Genomic DNA, 16,025 nt, shown 5'->3' with positions numbered 1-16,025 from the left:
CAGAGGGAGCCCACGGTGGAGATTCCCGCCCAGCAGATTCAACACAGCCCGTGTTTCCCGCCCTGCTGCTTCACCGTTTTTAACATGCAAAAATTGAGCAGCACCGGAAAAAGTCGAAACCAGGCTCCGTTACTTTAAACGGGGGGATTTGGGGCTTTTTGGGGAGCATACTATGGGAGAAGCGGAGAAGTTGAGCGACGGCCGCTGTGACGAACCTGCGGAAGCGAATGCGCGGCCACGGCGGGAAACGGCCGAGGAGGCGCCACCCGCGGGACCGGCGGGAGCCGGGACATCCCAGGGAACATCCCGGGACATTCGGGAGCACCGGGACATCCCAGGGAACATCTCGGGACATTCGGGAGCGTCGGGACATACCACAGAGCAACCCGGACACTCCGGGGCACCGAGACATCCCAGAGAGCACCCCGGGCGCTCGGAGGTACTGGGACGCACCGTGGAGCAGCACAGGGACCCTCTGGAGGAGCATGACAGGGCACTCCGGGGGGACACGCCGGAGGAGCATCCCGGGACAGCCCGATGATGATCCCGTAGCTGAATTCTTCCTCGTTTTGTTTTAAAATTCCTGCCCCCACCGAGGCCGGGTGGAGCTGACGATGCTGGGGGCGAGCTGAAGGCAATGGCTCACCCTGGAAGGCCTTGCAGAGTCGGGCCCTGTGTGACAGAAGAAATTGCAAATCTAGTAGGAGAGGCTCATTGAATTATTTTTGGGATAGGATCCACCATGCTCCTGTCCCATCAGGGACTCCTGCTTGGTTTGTGGGCCAGTGTTGCTTTTTTAACATGGGCTTCTGGAGCTTTTCCTCAGATAGTGAAGAGTGGAGAGAAGAGAAAATATATTAGTGGGAGGAAAGGCAGGTTTGTGAACTGTTGCTTAAAAGAAAGGGGAATATTTAATGTGTTGACATGTCTGAAGATGCTTTATTGGAAGAGGACATTTGGGAGTACAAATCCATTAGGAAGCGAAAACATCAGAGTAACTCACAGAGCATCTCCACTCCTGTGCAGGAAGTAAGTGTTGGCAAAGGCAGGCCAAAAAGAAAGAGAAATAGGAAAAATAAATCTACAGAAAAAACTGGTACACCTCAGAAATCCAAGCAGAGCTCACAGGCAGGTCAGGAGGTGGATGAATGTAAAGAAGACAGTAGTGTGCACTCCCAGGACAGTGTGGGTAGCCTGGCAGAACAGAGCTCACAAAATGCAAAGCCTGTTCACGATGGATTCTGTCCCAGCTGCCAGATGCCCTTCTCTTTGCTATTGGTCCAGACACCTCAGTGGCACGTCTATGAATGTTTGGAAACTCCAGGACCCATCGAGAAAGGTATGAATAGAGTAAGAGAAAAGCCTTCAGAGAAAACTTACAAACTTCTCACGAAATGTTGTTGTAAACCTCGTTTTTATATTCAGCTCAAAATCTGAAATGGTAGTTGGTATGATTTTTATCATGTTTTATTGTGTTGTTACTGATCAGTCCTATTTTGCTTCTTTGTGAAAAACGTGGAAATCTGACATGAAAATCTCATTTCCGAATCTAATCTCAAAACTCTGAGAAAGTTTCATGGCTGTTTATAAAGTTTTAGTGTTTCATTCAACAAACTGAAGGTGCATATTTAAAATAATGAAACCTGTTACAGTGACAGTGTCAGAAAACTTTCAGGCACAAGGGTGCTACTTTTCACATGAAGCTTCTGTCTCCTTAGGTATAGATTTTATTATCTTGTATTCATGTTGATACATGATTTGTTCAGTTGTCTGTAGATATTTGGAAGCTGAAATAAGCTAATTTACTTGAAATGTTCGCTTGTGGTTTAGAAATTTTAAATAGAAATAGAGACTAACATTCCTGTATCGTAAGACAACTGTTTTCTTTTGAGCTCTGTACAAGAAGAATATAACTGACACATTCCAAATTCTAGTTTCATGGGGAAATACCACAGCTAAACAGATTTAGGTATCCAATTTATATTCTTAATACACCTCATAACTTTTGTAAAACAGAAAGCATACAGTCTGGAAACCTAAGTAAAGGCTGTTTTAGGTAATGCAACCAACTTTTTCTATTTTGACAACCTTCCTTGAGTTTCTTCTTCAGAACACTGACATGTAAGTCCTTTCATGCTGATTTTGGCAGTGCTTTTAATTTAAGGCAGGTGTTTTAACACCTCATTTCTCTCTTACTCCCATAATTAACAGGTGAAAAGTCCTTCTGGTGGGTTTATGCATTCGCTTTAAAAGCCTGAGAAGTTAGGTTGGCAAATTGTCAGTGGGAAAGGCCTAGGAAAGAGCTGTTTATTCTTCCCCTAGCATTTCAACACTGAATGTTTTCTTCATATAGGTAAATGCACAATGATTTTTCTTTTTTTTCTTAGTGTGTAATATCAGACAATTTAAAATGTAATTTCAGGTTAATTCAGAATTCATATTTGGGTTATTTGTTTATTTCTTATATTTGAAGTGCACTGGCTGTTTCTCTGAGCTTGTTGTTTGAATGAGAGACAGTTCTAAACCAGAAGCCATGTGATTACTGGATCATTGAAACAGGGTCAAGTATTCTTGTTAATGGGCTGTATAATTCAGACATAGTGCTGTATGAGCAGCAGCTGTTTGGTTTTAGGCTGGAAGCTTCTCATTGCTCAGAGCAAGAGGCCTTTGTGGCTTGAAAATTACTTTTTATTTGTGCCTTCTGTCCTTCAGCATCTGTGTTTTTAAGAAAAAGCTACAAAATGTTGTGTCATGTGAGATTTTTATTTTAACTGTGCCAACTGTACTTGCAAAGGTGTCAACATTGCTCCTTTGTTTGACTCTTTCCATAGAGTGTCCTGATGGTCTGCAGTGCACCTCCACCATTCCATCCCATTACAAGCGTTACAGCCATTTTCTGCTTGCAGCAAACAGGGCAGGGGAGTACCTTGTACACCCTTTGGGAACCCCTGTGGAGATGAAGATGACACGTTCTACTGCTGCAAAGCCCAGCTGTTCCCCAAGTTATGCAGAGGAAACCTCAGGGAATGAGAAACCCTCTACTGAAATAAAGCACCACCCAGACGATGACTGTGCATCAATGGTACGGAATTCACCACAAATGAACTCTCCAAATAGAATCAGTGGAAGCACTTCCTTTTTTGCAGGTGTTGAAAAACCTCAGCAGACACTTCAGCTTCCACAGACGGCAGATAATCATTGTAAATTTGAATTTTTTGATTTTGCATCCTCTCAAGAAAGTGAAACAGGAAAACATCTGTGTGTGGAGAAAGATGCAAGTCAGCCAAGTCTGCTACAGTCAGGAGTGGATTTCAATGACTATGGAATTTCTTACTCACCACTAAGTACATTTGAGGAAAGTGAAGAAGAAGAGGAGGAAAAAGTAAAAGTATCACAGAATAAATTATTCGAAGTGCAGAACTCAGAAGAAGACTCCAATTCTGGGGCATTTAAAACATTTGATGGACTTCTCTTACAGAGGAGGCCTCAGTATGAGCATGCAAAAATGGAAAATTTCATAACTAAAAAAACCCTCTGTGGGGAAGAAAATACACTGAAGCATCTAGATCCTCAGCAAAGAGTGGTAGCCAGTGGATCCTGTTCTTCTTGTAGTTACAGGGAGGCTGAACAGCCAGAATTCATTTCCTCTGCTGCCAAAGCAGGAGCCACAGAGTCAGAAGATGCTGGTGCTTGTGCTCTGGATTCTACACACGTGAGTTTTACTGGGACATCATCACTGCTAGACAGAGAAGATGCTGGCTGTCTTCTGGCACAGAAGAGTAATGTTTTGAAGGAGCCAAGTAACATTTTAACTGGTACAGATAAAATGACTGCCAGTGCAATTGGAAAAACAGCTCACCAGGAGAGTTTGCAGACAGCAGTGGAGAAAAAAGGAAGTCTTAGTACAGCCGCTGTGTGCTTTCCCAGCCCCATCTCTTCTAAATCAGTGCCATCTCTTTCATTAGCAACTGTGAACACCAAATCCAGTCCTGCCAAAGAACTTAAACAAATGGACATTGGTGTTTTCTTTGGGTTAAAACCCAAAGCAAAGGAGGAACACAAAGGAGAGGCGTGTTTGAAGGAGAAAAAGCAGATACCAGGTGCAGTGTCTCCTAATGGAAAGAGGCCCAGACAGCAAAAAAGGAAGGCTGAGGGGTCTGTGGAAGATGTGGAAGCAGTTACAGAAAGTTCAAGTAAAAATGAAGCCATTGCAGATGTACCTTCTGCTGGCCAACGAAGGTGGAGAAAAAAATTTAAAGAATTACCTACTACAGGTGAAGAACCAAGAAAAAAACACTGCCCCTTCTACAAGAAAATACCAGGTGAGAGGTAACTTGGTTTTTCATAGAGGTTAATTTATTTTTGCTGGAGTGTTATGTTTTTTGTGCTAATTTTAGACTTCAGTATTTTACTCTTGATAACTACTTTCTTAAATTGTTTTTAAAATATATCTGGTTGATACATGCTCCTAATTCCTAAAATTAATTTTTTGCATTGCTTCAGTCGTGCCTGAAAATAGCGTTGTCAATAGCAATCATTCCTTAATACTAAGGTAAAAGAATTGAGTATGATTTTGCATTTGGGCTTCAATGATATTAAAATAAGATTTATTTAACTATAAAAACAAAGAAAGAAAACAGAGCAGAGGAGTTTAGTTAAGACAACCAAGAATTTCTCAGGGTCTCCACAAGCAATAAGGTAAAATTAAAGGATGATGGTTCAGCACCTTAAAAAGCTTTACATGGTAACACCACTAAAGTTAGTTTTGACTCTGGTACCTCTCAAACACTTGAGGGATTTTTGGTTAGGGAATTTTACTTAGATCAGACTGCTCTGGTTTTTTGACCAGAAGTTCTAGCCTCAATTAAGTGGAACTTTTTCTAGTTCTAGAAGATCTGGGAAATTTGTGTAATATTAAATGAAAAATATGAGTGCCACCAGCTGAATTAGTTCTGTGCATTGTTTGGTGGTTTTAAGAAAGTATAACCCAATGGAAAAGGACTGTTTCTCAGTATGTTTGTAATTAAAAGAAGGATTTGCAGAGAGAATGTTGTGTTCTATACATCTGTCTTTATGCAACATCTTTATACAAACACTGAAAGCATACAATGGCAAGTCAGGCACATTTCATCTCAGCAGAGAGATTTGAAAACCCCAGGTTGCTTGCTTAATAATTATGTTATCGCATGCTTTAAGAGAAATACTAAATTTAGAATAATTGAAGAATTGCAGTTTGATTGCAAAATGCATTTCTGTTAAGCTGCAGTTACCTGTTTAGTATTAAAGTATTAGTATTAGATTTCAATCTATGTGAACTTCCAAAATGCAAACTGCATACCTGTTGAATGCAGATAAATGTGTCTTGTTTGCTTAACCAGTTGCCATCTGTATAAGAGGGCAGCTGAACAACATATTTGGGAGACCTTGGAAAGTATTTGTTTGTGAGCCATTTGTGAAAATTTTATTTTGGTAAGTGAAAATCTCTTTCTGCAACTGTTGACTGATACACAAAACATGTTAATCTTTAAATGGCTCCTTCAGTTGTATGCAGAGTAACTATTACCTTTTAATTGGGAAAAAACAAGAGCTACCAAAACAAGAGCTACATCTGATTAGAAATTGGTTCTGAACTTTGCATGTTTACTGGCTGGCTTCTCTTCCCTCTTTGCTGTAGGAACTGGTTTTACAGTTGATGCCTTCCAGTATGGAGAAATTGAAGACTGCACAGCTTATTTCCTTACTCATTTTCACTCTGACCACTACAGTGGACTAACAAAAAACTTCAGGTTTCCAATCTACTGTAATAAGGTAAGGCTTTTCAAGATTACTAGATACCACCATGTCCATATGCAGCTGTACTCACTTTTGTACTGATGGAAGTAAATAGAAGATCAGCGGTTGGGGTCCTTTATTGGGTCCATGTAGTGGATATGTACAGGAGAAAGGATTTCTCACAAAAAAAAAAAAAAATGCACTTACTTTGATTTGACTGATCAAGAGGATTAGTGAAACTTCCCTCCTTAGATACCATGAAAAAAAATCAGGATTAAAAAGGATCTATAAGAGGTCACATGGACCAATCTCCTGCACAGTGTGGGTCTACCTTTAAAGTTAGATCAGACTGCAGGGAGTCTTTTGTCAGTCAAATTCTGAACACTGGCCAGATTTTACTATATCTCCTTGCAACCTGTTGCAGTGCTTACCTTTTCTGTTTGTTTTTTTTTTCCCCTAATAATACAGTTGAAATTTCTGGTTTTGCACCTTGACATTATAGCTTTGTTTGTGTGTGTGTGCATCATGAAGAATCTGGCTCCATTTTCTCTGAACTATTTCAGTGATGAAAGACTGAAATAGATTCTGCATGACCCATCTCTTTTCCACATTAAGCAAGTGGAATTATTTTAGACTGATGCTTTGTGTCCTGTACTTTGGGCTGCTGAATAGCCGCGACTACCATTAGCTGTTGTATGTCCAACCAGCTCTTCTTTACTTGTAATGTGGTAGGGCACCTTGCCTAATCAGCACATCGAGCTTGCATCATAAAAACTGCTTATGGTTCATTCTGGATATTTCCTGGAGCGCTCTGGATATTTTCTGGATGCTTCCTGGAGTGCTTTCCTGGAGCATGTCCTGTGTTGCCCTTGCAGTTGGAGTGACTGCAGTCCTCCATGATAAAGTCCAGTGAAACTTATTCACTTCTTTAAACGAAATTTTTTCCCATCTCTTCCTCTTGACTTGATAGTTTGCAACAGATCTTCTTCCTCCTTGTTTACATCCTCTCTGATTCCAATCCATAGCCTGTAGACAGGCTTTTAAAACTTTACTACCTGAAGACAGCTTTTCTCAGTTTGCTTTTTGAGACTTGAAATGCTGCAGAAAGGCTTGGTTATACCCAGGGCCTTACAGTTTCTCTCGAAGCCAGTCTGGCTTTGAGAGCTTTTGTTTCTATAATGAGCAGTGCTTCTTTCAGACTTTGTTCCTGTTTTAAATCCTGTCTGTGTTGCAGGTAACTGGCAATCTGGTGAAGAGCAAGCTCCGAGTCCAGGAGCAGTATGTCCACGTGCTGCCCATGGACACACAGTGTGTGGTCAATGGGATCAAAGTGCTGTTGCTCGATGCAAATCAGTAGGTATCACTGCATTTCTTGTGGAAAATTTCTTACAGGTAGTTAGCTTTTGAAATAGGTGAGTTATCTTCAAAAATGAAACAGGTTTTTTTGAATTTAACTTTTTTTGTGTACATTGTGTTAACCACATGTAGCTCCATAATTTCTGTTTGAGAGGTTGAATGATTTCCTAGTGGTCTGAACACTTCTTGGTTTTTGGTGTCTAGTTGGGAGCCTAGTAGATTTGATTATCAGATACATTAGGTTTCTGTAGCTTGAACAGATGATAGGGAAATCCTGAGCTTAAGAAATTTGTGGTACTTTGGATCCTGTGAGAGACATAACCTAGGTAATATTTTGAAAATTGGACTTTGAAGAAAAGGCTGTAGAAACCTGGACAAAATTTCTACTGAATTTGGTGAGAAAGGATGAGATTTTCTGTTAGATAGGCACTATGTGGTAATGCTGGATTTAAAATTCAGTAGCACCTGACTTCCAATCCTGTGCTCTTGTTCTGCCTCTTGGTACTTTTTTTTGGCCATGGGCTAGAGGAAGACTCCCTTCCCTGCAGTACATATATTGAAATGCAGGACTGTCTCACAGCTGGTTTAACATTGCTTAGAGAAGGATTTGTTTATACTTGGAGAGATAGAACTCCAAGTTAAGTTCTCTGAGAACCATCTCTAGGAATGAAGGAAGCCTTGTTGCTTATGTAATTTGTATACTTCTCATTTTTTCTGTTTGTCTCTGATTCCCTGCTCCAATTTAAAAGCTGTACATACCTTAGCTACAAAGTTCAGCTTCTCAAAGAGTTCACCGATTCTGTCCTTTTCACTTTGTTTCATGCCAGCTTTTCTTTTTTTTGAGATTTCATTTACCCTTTGCAGGTGACTGATATCTAAAATAGTCCCACTCAGGTTTTCCAGTCTTGCCCTTCAGAAAGCTTTGGCAAGCAGCTGCAGAAGGCACAATGGAGTCACTGTCACCAGTAAGGGAGTTGTATTTATAACAGGGAATTCTGGATCTGGAATAGCATTTAAAATCTGCAAATAGAATTTAAAAGAAAATGCTCCAGTAAGTCCTGCAGGAAGGAAGATGAATCTTCAGCAATACATTTCGGTTTCTCCTGAGCAAGAATGCTGCTTCTCTTTGGGTGCTGTTTCCCCTTTGAATCAAATAATAGAATGATTGCAGCTGAGACAGGATCTGTGCCATGCCTAGAAGGTGGGGCATCCCAAAAAGGCAGTTAATGTTTGATTGCTTTATTGTTGATATGGGTTTTTTGTTTCTTCTTTCCATCTCAGGTGAGAACTCGAGCTTGTGAGTGGCCATAGGATTAGCTGCAGAATTCCTTTAGAAATCAGGAATTTCTAGCTAAATTAGTCTCTGTAGCAGCTATGATCTAAAATGCTGTTCTGCACATGTTTCTACTGCTGAAGAGTGATCTCTCTCTTAAAGTAGTTTATCAGTATAGAGAGCTGACATAGTTTGTGTGGGGCTTTTTTGTTTGTTTCAGTTGTCCAGGTGCAGCAATGATCCTTTTCTACCTGCCAAGTGGGGCTGTTATTCTGCACACTGGGGACTTCAGAGCAGACCCTTCCATGGAGCGCTACCCTGCTCTGATGGGCCAGAAAGTCCAGACCCTTTACCTTGATACCACGTGAGTTGGCTGGAAATTGGTTTTTTTTCTTAATTTATTCTTTGTCTTTTCAGTTTAGTAAGGCTTTATAGGAACCAAATAGATGTAAGTATAAATGGCATTGCTGTGGTAACACTTTTTACTTCTAGTGTTGAATAAAGGAAAGATTTAATAAAAGTACATGTATGTGTAGCTTGTTCATTGGCTATGCTGTTACATTAGAGAATGAAAGTGGGTGGTGGAAAAATGCTGAAGTATTTGCTCAGGTCACCTATTATTTAGAAGTGGTATTAAATTTAGGGTGTCAAAACTCATACATTAAGGGTTCAGCTTTAAAACAGGAGGTTTATGGAGCACTAGCTTGCAGTGGATTCAACTCTATTATTAAAAGAGGTGTGAAGGAATTCAAAGGTGAAAGAATGCCAAAAGGCTGAATCAGTTTTGGGAGTTTTCATTAGACCTTCCTCTGATTCATTTATATAAAATTGGTTTTGTGTGAATGATGACTAATGCCCAGCTGCAGACTTTCATTTCTGTCCCATATGTTTCTGTGAATGAGTAATGACTTATATTATGGTTTGTGTGTATGACAAAAAATAGATATAATGATCAGGACGTGATAGAAATATCTAGCTTGCAAGAGCACTTGGTATTTATGAAGAAGAAAATGTAGAATTCAGTACCAGAAAGTGAGTAGTTGTAGAGAAAACACTGATATGCTCAGTGTGATTTTTGTTGCAACAATTTCATCTGGACACCTCAGTGTTTCTAATAGACTGCTATTATATAGAAGAGTAATGTCTTTTTCACTCCCTGAGTACATGGAGTTTTGAGGACCTTAGTGGCAATTTCAGATGTCTTTTTTCTTTTGTAGCAAAGTGATATATTTTGTTTCCCTGCCCCAGATACTGTAGCCCTGAGTACACTTTTCCTGCCCAGCAAGAAGTTATCCAGTTTGCTGTCAACATTGCCTTTGAGACTGTGACTTTAAACCCACGAACTCTAGTTGTCTGTGGCACTTACTCCATTGGAAAAGAAAAAGTTTTCTTAGGTATGTAAAAGAAAAGTAGTGGATCAAATAACTAATCTAATGTCTAATTTAGTGGCTAAGATGGCTTTCTTGAAAATATAAAGATTGTTTAGTCTGAATGTTCAGATATAGTGTAAAGAAATCAAATGTATTTAATAATCTTCCTGCTATTTATTTAAGTTTTTTAATCAATAAGTTTTAACTTTCTGAAAGAAATAGTATTCTACCATGTTTACAACCTTCCCCCCACACTGAATATACATGTGGCCAGTTTATATACTAACTGTATGAACCTCTTTAATTGATTGTGGTGAGAAAATTGCTAAGAGCAATTAAAAATAAATAAATGAGGTCTTTATGACATTTTTGCTGTTAATAATTTCAAGAAACAGCAAAGGGATGTTATTCTTAGACTAGACTTCTATTTTGAGCTTTTCCTTCCAGTTTATATAATATCTCTTTTCTGACTAAGTGAAGATCTTGTGTGCTGTGCTTCACTCAGTTACAGCACCAGGAACCAACATGATTGCCCAAATGTCTGCTTCAGAGCAATCAGATGTGAACCATTTGTGCATATTTAAAATCATCAATACAAAACTCTCACTGAAATTTAGTCTGTCTTCAATGTGGGCTGTTTGTCACATATTCCAAAACCTGCATGTTTCTGGCATCTTTGGGGTAAATACTAGTTCACTTCAGTAACATTCTACCAAACAAATGTGACTTAGAATTTATTAGGGTACTTTTCCTTGTTTTTCCAATTGTCATACAAAATTCTGCTGCTAAAATGTAGGGGACAAAGGTTTATAACACCCATTATAGGATTCTCTTCTTAATGTTAGGATACAAAGCACTGTATCCTGTTGAATATGGATTTCTTTTCTAATAGTAAAAATTGTCTTGTACAATAATCAGGACTGTCCAAAACAAGCCAAGAAAGAATTCTTACAATTTTCTTTATCTGATTTCTTCCTAATGAATCCTAAAGCAATTGCTGAAGTTCTGGGCTCAAAAGCAAGTATGTCCCGTGACAAATACAAAACCCTGCAGTGCTTGGAGTCAGCAGCTGTCAATTCCCTCATCAGTGTGGACTGGAAGGGTACCTTGCTTCATGTTCTTCCCATGATGCAAATAAATTTTAAGGTAAGTTCAGAAAATGGACTGCTGGTGAACATGCTAGTAAAATTCTCTTGGCTCTTCCCAACTTGTTTGGTGCTTTTTAACCTCTTGTCAGATCATATTTATTTAGTGGGGCTTTGACATGTAGCAATACATTGGGAATGAAATGCAATTAAACATTAATAACTTCTCCAAACACGATGTGGTACTTGTACAAGATAAGGTGAGGCTTGTTCAAAGACCAGCTCTTTGCAGGTCTTTTTGAAGTAGATTTATGTAATGACTGCCTGATCTGTCCTTTTAGCAATTAATATATTGTCACATGGAGTTCCTGTTTTCAGCCTGTCTTTTACCTGGTCCAGTGGAGGAAAAGTCTAAAAGGATTTTCTGCCTGTGAGCATCTGTTTTGAGGCAGCCTATGAAAATGGCCAACTACCAGTTCTCTAATATTTGTCACAAAAGTAAACCAGATAATTTTAAAGCATGATTTCATTTAAGTTGAGATTTGAGACACTGAGTTTTTGTTGTTCAGCATTTTTTCTCGGAATTTCTGTGTTTGGAATAGTGACTAATTCCTAGATTATTCTAGATAGACAAAATACTGAAGGGCAGTAAGGTAAAGCAGCAGGCTCTAGATTAAAGTAACCTGGAAGAAAGAAAAGAACCAGTGGCTGTTTATGCCTTACAGGCTTGGATTAATTTTCCTGTTTTGCTTCAGGCCTGCTGTGCCATCTCAAGCAAATCCTTCAGACCAAGATGGTATGTAGCTGCAGGACAAGTCGAGGTCAGAGTTGACCTAAAAAGGAGTAAAAAAGGCTATATGTTTTGGATGGAGCTGCAGGAGATGGAACTTAGTATCTTAATGCTTTAACTATTCCATGATGTTTTCCCTGGTGGAGCAGAAAATGAGTAATGGAAATATGTATGGATTTATTTTTAGTGTGTTGTGCTGTCTTAAACAGGAATTGATTTTAGTTTCTTCTGCAGATTTCTGGGTTGCTAAGTCACCTGTCCCAGCATGCATGGATACTGACACAGCTGGACTTTCAGGGGTGGAGGAACCCTCAAGGGCAGCTTTACTTCCCTGAGGGAGGCAGTTGTGTCAGGCAGGGTCTCACCTCTGAAATCAGGAGGCTCTTGACAAATCTCCAGTGTGACAAAGGCCATGCCTGGAGCCTGAAAGGGGCCAGGAAAGATGAAAGGCACAATGATCCAGTGGGTCAGAGTCCTGGTCTGACAGCAGGTGCCCTCAGGTGTGGAGCTGAGTGCTGATGTGTCCATGGGAGCTGGGCATGCTGGGGACACTTCAGAGTACCAATGAGGCTGCACTAGAGGAGTGCTTGGGTGGGATGTACTGTCAGTAAAATGTGGAGAATTTTAAATGCTGTTTATCTTACTTTTGGATTTGAGATATATTAAGAAAATATTAAAAAAAAAAAACCAAAAAAAACAAATCCAGAGTTGTGGTACTTCACTGCAGTATTTGGTTTTACCCTTGTAAAATGCAGGGATTGCTGTATGTACTGACAAATGGCTGTTCTTGAATAAGCCAGATGAGTTTAAATGGTGTTCGGGCTGGTGGTAAATAAAATATTTAATCATGTTTGAGTCTTTTCCTATCTTATGGAATCTGTTTGTGTACACTGCTGACTTTAGTGACACTCTGAATATCAGGCTGTCATGGTGATTGAAGGAGGTTGGTGTAGCAGTGAAATACATTTTCCATTCAAAAGGGTGAAGGTTTAGAAGAGTGTTGGATAAAGCAATAAATGAAGAAATTGGAGTGTGTTTAAAATGGACTTGTTATGAGCAAACACAGCAGCCATTTGTTTTGGGGAAAGAGGCCATCTTTTCCGAAATGCATGCATGGTTCTTTTGCAACAAACAATTTTTTTGCAACTCAAAAATTGAGGCTTCTGCCTAACTTGACTATGTGGTGGAAACTTTCCTTGGAACTGAGTTCTGTGGGTCTGTGAATCTTTCATGTTGTTTAACTCAGCAAAGTCTTGTTCTGGCATTGAGGTGAGACTTTCAGAAGTGAAAGTGATTGAAATGCACAGATAATTTTTTTATAAGCTTGAAATTACATTCCTAATGTGACTGTTGCACACTTGATTTATAACAAAACTCAAAAGCAGATTGGCATTGTTAATATAATAATCATTGCATTTGAAGTACTATATTTAGATTTCATTAGAACAAGGGGAGAAAATATGTGAATAATTACCTTAATCTATGTTAATGCTCCCAAAATGAAGTGTGAAGGAGAATTAGACTGCTACAGTTATACCTTTAATCAAGTGAGAACTGAACATTCACAGTGTATTCAAACTCACAGCAGTGAGCCATAATTCCTGTTGCTGAATTAAATGTCTTCTGTGGTAGAGTTTTTAAAAGTGCTTTTATGTACCTGCTTTGATGGATTCTGTATGTTGCTACTGGTCATTATACTGAAGGTGTTGCTAAATGTGGCAACTTTCTGCTGCCCTGTTTTAGAGTTCTCAAGTGTCTGACAGGTTAGATAATTTTCTATCACAGACCATCTATCTCCTTCTACCCTCCTTTTTAATCAGCCTTTATTTTGTATTCCTCTCTCTCCTGCTAATATAAAGTTTGATTTTGAGTTCTGTAACCTTGTAGGGCTTTCAGATTAGGAATTTGCCTGTAAGAATTTATACAGGGCACATGAAATTGATTTTCTCTTTTTAACTTGAAGCAATACTGACTTTGCTTTATGCAGGCATGGGATTGTACATACTTAGAAATTTTTCAAGGTAATTTCCTTTTTAGAGTGAGAAGATGGGAGGTGGTTTCCTTCTGGTCTTGGAGAGGTGGTAAAACATGGTTTAGTGCTCAGAGCAATACTTAGCTCGTGCACTGGCTTGCTGTAAGTTTTTTGGGTAGATTAATTAAATCTGGTTACTTGTGGGCATAAGCAGGTGTCAAAACCTCTGTTATAATTTTGCACTGAAGCAGCATTTCTCCATCTTCTATCTCCACTCAGCTGCTGACCTCTAGTTTAGAGGAGGAAATGAATGATTTGTGGAGCAAGATTTATAAGAAGGTGTGATTATTCCTTATATGTTCTAATCTGTAATGCATAGCTGTTCATATGTGCCTAATTCAGATGAAGAAATTGAGATCCTAAGGGACAAAATGTCAATATTTGTCATTAATCATTTCAGGGTAGATACTCATTAAAATAAAAAAACACCAGCACATGAAAATAAAATGTAGTCTGAATCCTCTCCATCATGAAATGGCCAACCTTTAGTCTAATTAGCTCTTTAATGGGATTAAGTATATGTTCTTTTTTTTTTTTTCCACAGTGCTTGCAAGATCACTTGAATAAGTTTTCTGAGAATTTTGATCAAATTCTGGCTTTCAAACCTACGGGGTGGACCTACTCTGATTCATGCCTTTCTCTGGAGGATATCAAGCCCCAGACAAGAGGAAAAATCACTATATATGGTATAAGAGTGGCAAAGATTCAGTGCATTTGGCTTTATGTGGATGCTTTTCCTATTTTTATTCTGGAAACTTCCACTGATTTTGTAACTGCTGCTTTTTCTGGTGCTTTCATTGAGAAACTGAACAGGTCTCTTCAGGAGGGGTCTGTGAAATGAGTAATTGAGAACACCATAAATGCAGATTTTTACATACATCTTGCACCTGTCATTGTCATGCAAATAAAGACGTTCACCTGATACAGGTAGAGACTTCAGGGATGGAGTCTTGGCCTGACTGATGCTGGTGGCAGTGTAGTTCCAGAGCCAAGATTCCATTCTGTCTTACTTGTTTCTGAGAGAATGTGTCCTCTTCGCAGTTCTTATTGGTGGGTTGAGCTAAAACCCTTAACATTCCTTTAACCAGGTCACTGATGTTGCTTAGCTTGTGCTGATGAATGACTTGGTGACTTAATGCAAGGTAATTTTTCTAGAAGGGAAAATTGGAGGTAGGGAGGTAGTTTTACCTTAGCTATAAACTTTAGATCCCAAATAGGAATTAAAAAAAACCTTTTATCTAAAGTATTTCTTAGCTGGAAGGCTTGGAGGAAGCTCAGTGGCCTGACAGATGGCTGTGATTTGTTTTCATTTCAGGGATTCCTTACAGTGAACACAGCAGTTACCTGGAAATGAAGCGTTTTGTTCAGTGGTTGAAGCCACAGAAAATCATCCCCACTGTCAATGTTGGTGACTGGAGAGACAGAAGCTTGATGGAAATGCATTTTAGAGACTGGATGACCGAGGGCAATAGGCATAAATAAATATAAAGAAGAATGTATATTTCAAAGGAATTGGACTGGAATGGGGATTGGGTTCCTGTGAGTTTTATTTATCTCCCTTTTCCATGAAGCTTTCTTTAGGGAGGACTAAACTGCCATTCTTTGAAGAAAGATAAATTTGGGAAAAGAAAAAAAAGGCACTTTGCTTTCTTGTGTATCTACTACTTTTTGTTTCCCCATAACATACCATTTTTGCAAGTTCATATTTTAGGTTATTTTTATCTTACTCATTTTCCCCTGTTCTTAATTTTCCTCAGGTTGTGGAGATGCTCAGATGTGTAATGCTGGGGATTCAACAGTCTCCAGGATAATTTCTGAAAATAAGTTATTGTAATAAATGAGACGATACTAAGCCTATGTCACATGCTGTCAACTCAGGCTTCGGAGAAGCTCATTTCATGAGGCAGAACTGACTATGGTGATTTAAATATTGTTTAAAAAACTTAACTTGTGAGAGAGTATTGACTTAGGCTCCTGCAGCATATGTATGTACTTTAGACAATTGTTTACGAAGACACTTCTACATTCTGCTCAAGATTTGCCTTTTTTTTAAGTGATCTTTTTTAAAATAAAGAGTATGTCTTATACCTATGTGTTCTTTGTGAGCAAAATGCACTTTATTTCAGTGCCAGAGTTGCTAACCTGAACAATCTGTCTGCACTGTCTTTGGTCAATGTGCTGTGTATGTTTGTAGGGCCAGTTGTCAGCAGGTGTTCAAAGCACAGAAGTGGTTCCTCGCCATGCAATCTCCATTGGGGTTTGCAGGGTTGTTTATATACAGGTTTGTCACCTGAATTCTGGAAAAGCAAGAAAGGTAAATTTCACTTTGCATTTTTTGCCCTGATTC

At 39.2% G+C, this 16,025-nt stretch overlaps 1 protein-coding gene across 1 annotated transcript; it reads left to right on the top strand.

Moving 5' to 3' along the window:
- Positions 1–243: 243 nt before the first annotated feature.
- DCLRE1A (DNA cross-link repair 1A) lies at positions 244–15,765 on the top strand. Its single transcript, XM_009087173.4, has 9 exons — positions 244–1,339; positions 2,832–4,322; positions 5,675–5,808; positions 7,007–7,125; positions 8,622–8,765; positions 9,650–9,795; positions 10,763–10,917; positions 14,223–14,364; positions 14,994–15,765. Exons 1-9 carry the CDS (start codon positions 925–927, stop codon positions 15,158–15,160), a joined length of 2,913 nt encoding a protein of 970 aa, XP_009085421.1. The 5' UTR covers positions 244–924; the 3' UTR covers positions 15,161–15,765.
- The last annotated feature ends 260 nt before the right edge of the window (positions 15,766–16,025 follow it).

The sequence above is a fragment of the Serinus canaria genome, chromosome 6 (genome assembly GCF_022539315.1).
Source record: "Serinus canaria isolate serCan28SL12 chromosome 6, serCan2020, whole genome shotgun sequence".
Taxonomy (NCBI): domain Eukaryota; kingdom Metazoa; phylum Chordata; class Aves; order Passeriformes; family Fringillidae; genus Serinus; species Serinus canaria.
Note: the sequence above shows the minus strand (reverse complement) of the source record. Positions and strands in the feature narration are given on the sequence as shown.

Coding starts and splice junctions, on each gene's coding strand:
- DCLRE1A (XM_009087173.4), top strand. CDS start 925: ATGTCTGAAGATGCTTTATTGGAAGAGGACATTTGGGAGTACAAATCC. Junction 1,340..2,831: donor TCCAGGACCCATCGAGAAAG/GTATGAATAGAG, acceptor CTCTTTCCATAG/AGTGTCCTGATGGTCTGCAG. Junction 4,323..5,674: donor CTTCTACAAGAAAATACCAG/GTGAGAGGTAAC, acceptor TCTTTGCTGTAG/GAACTGGTTTTACAGTTGAT.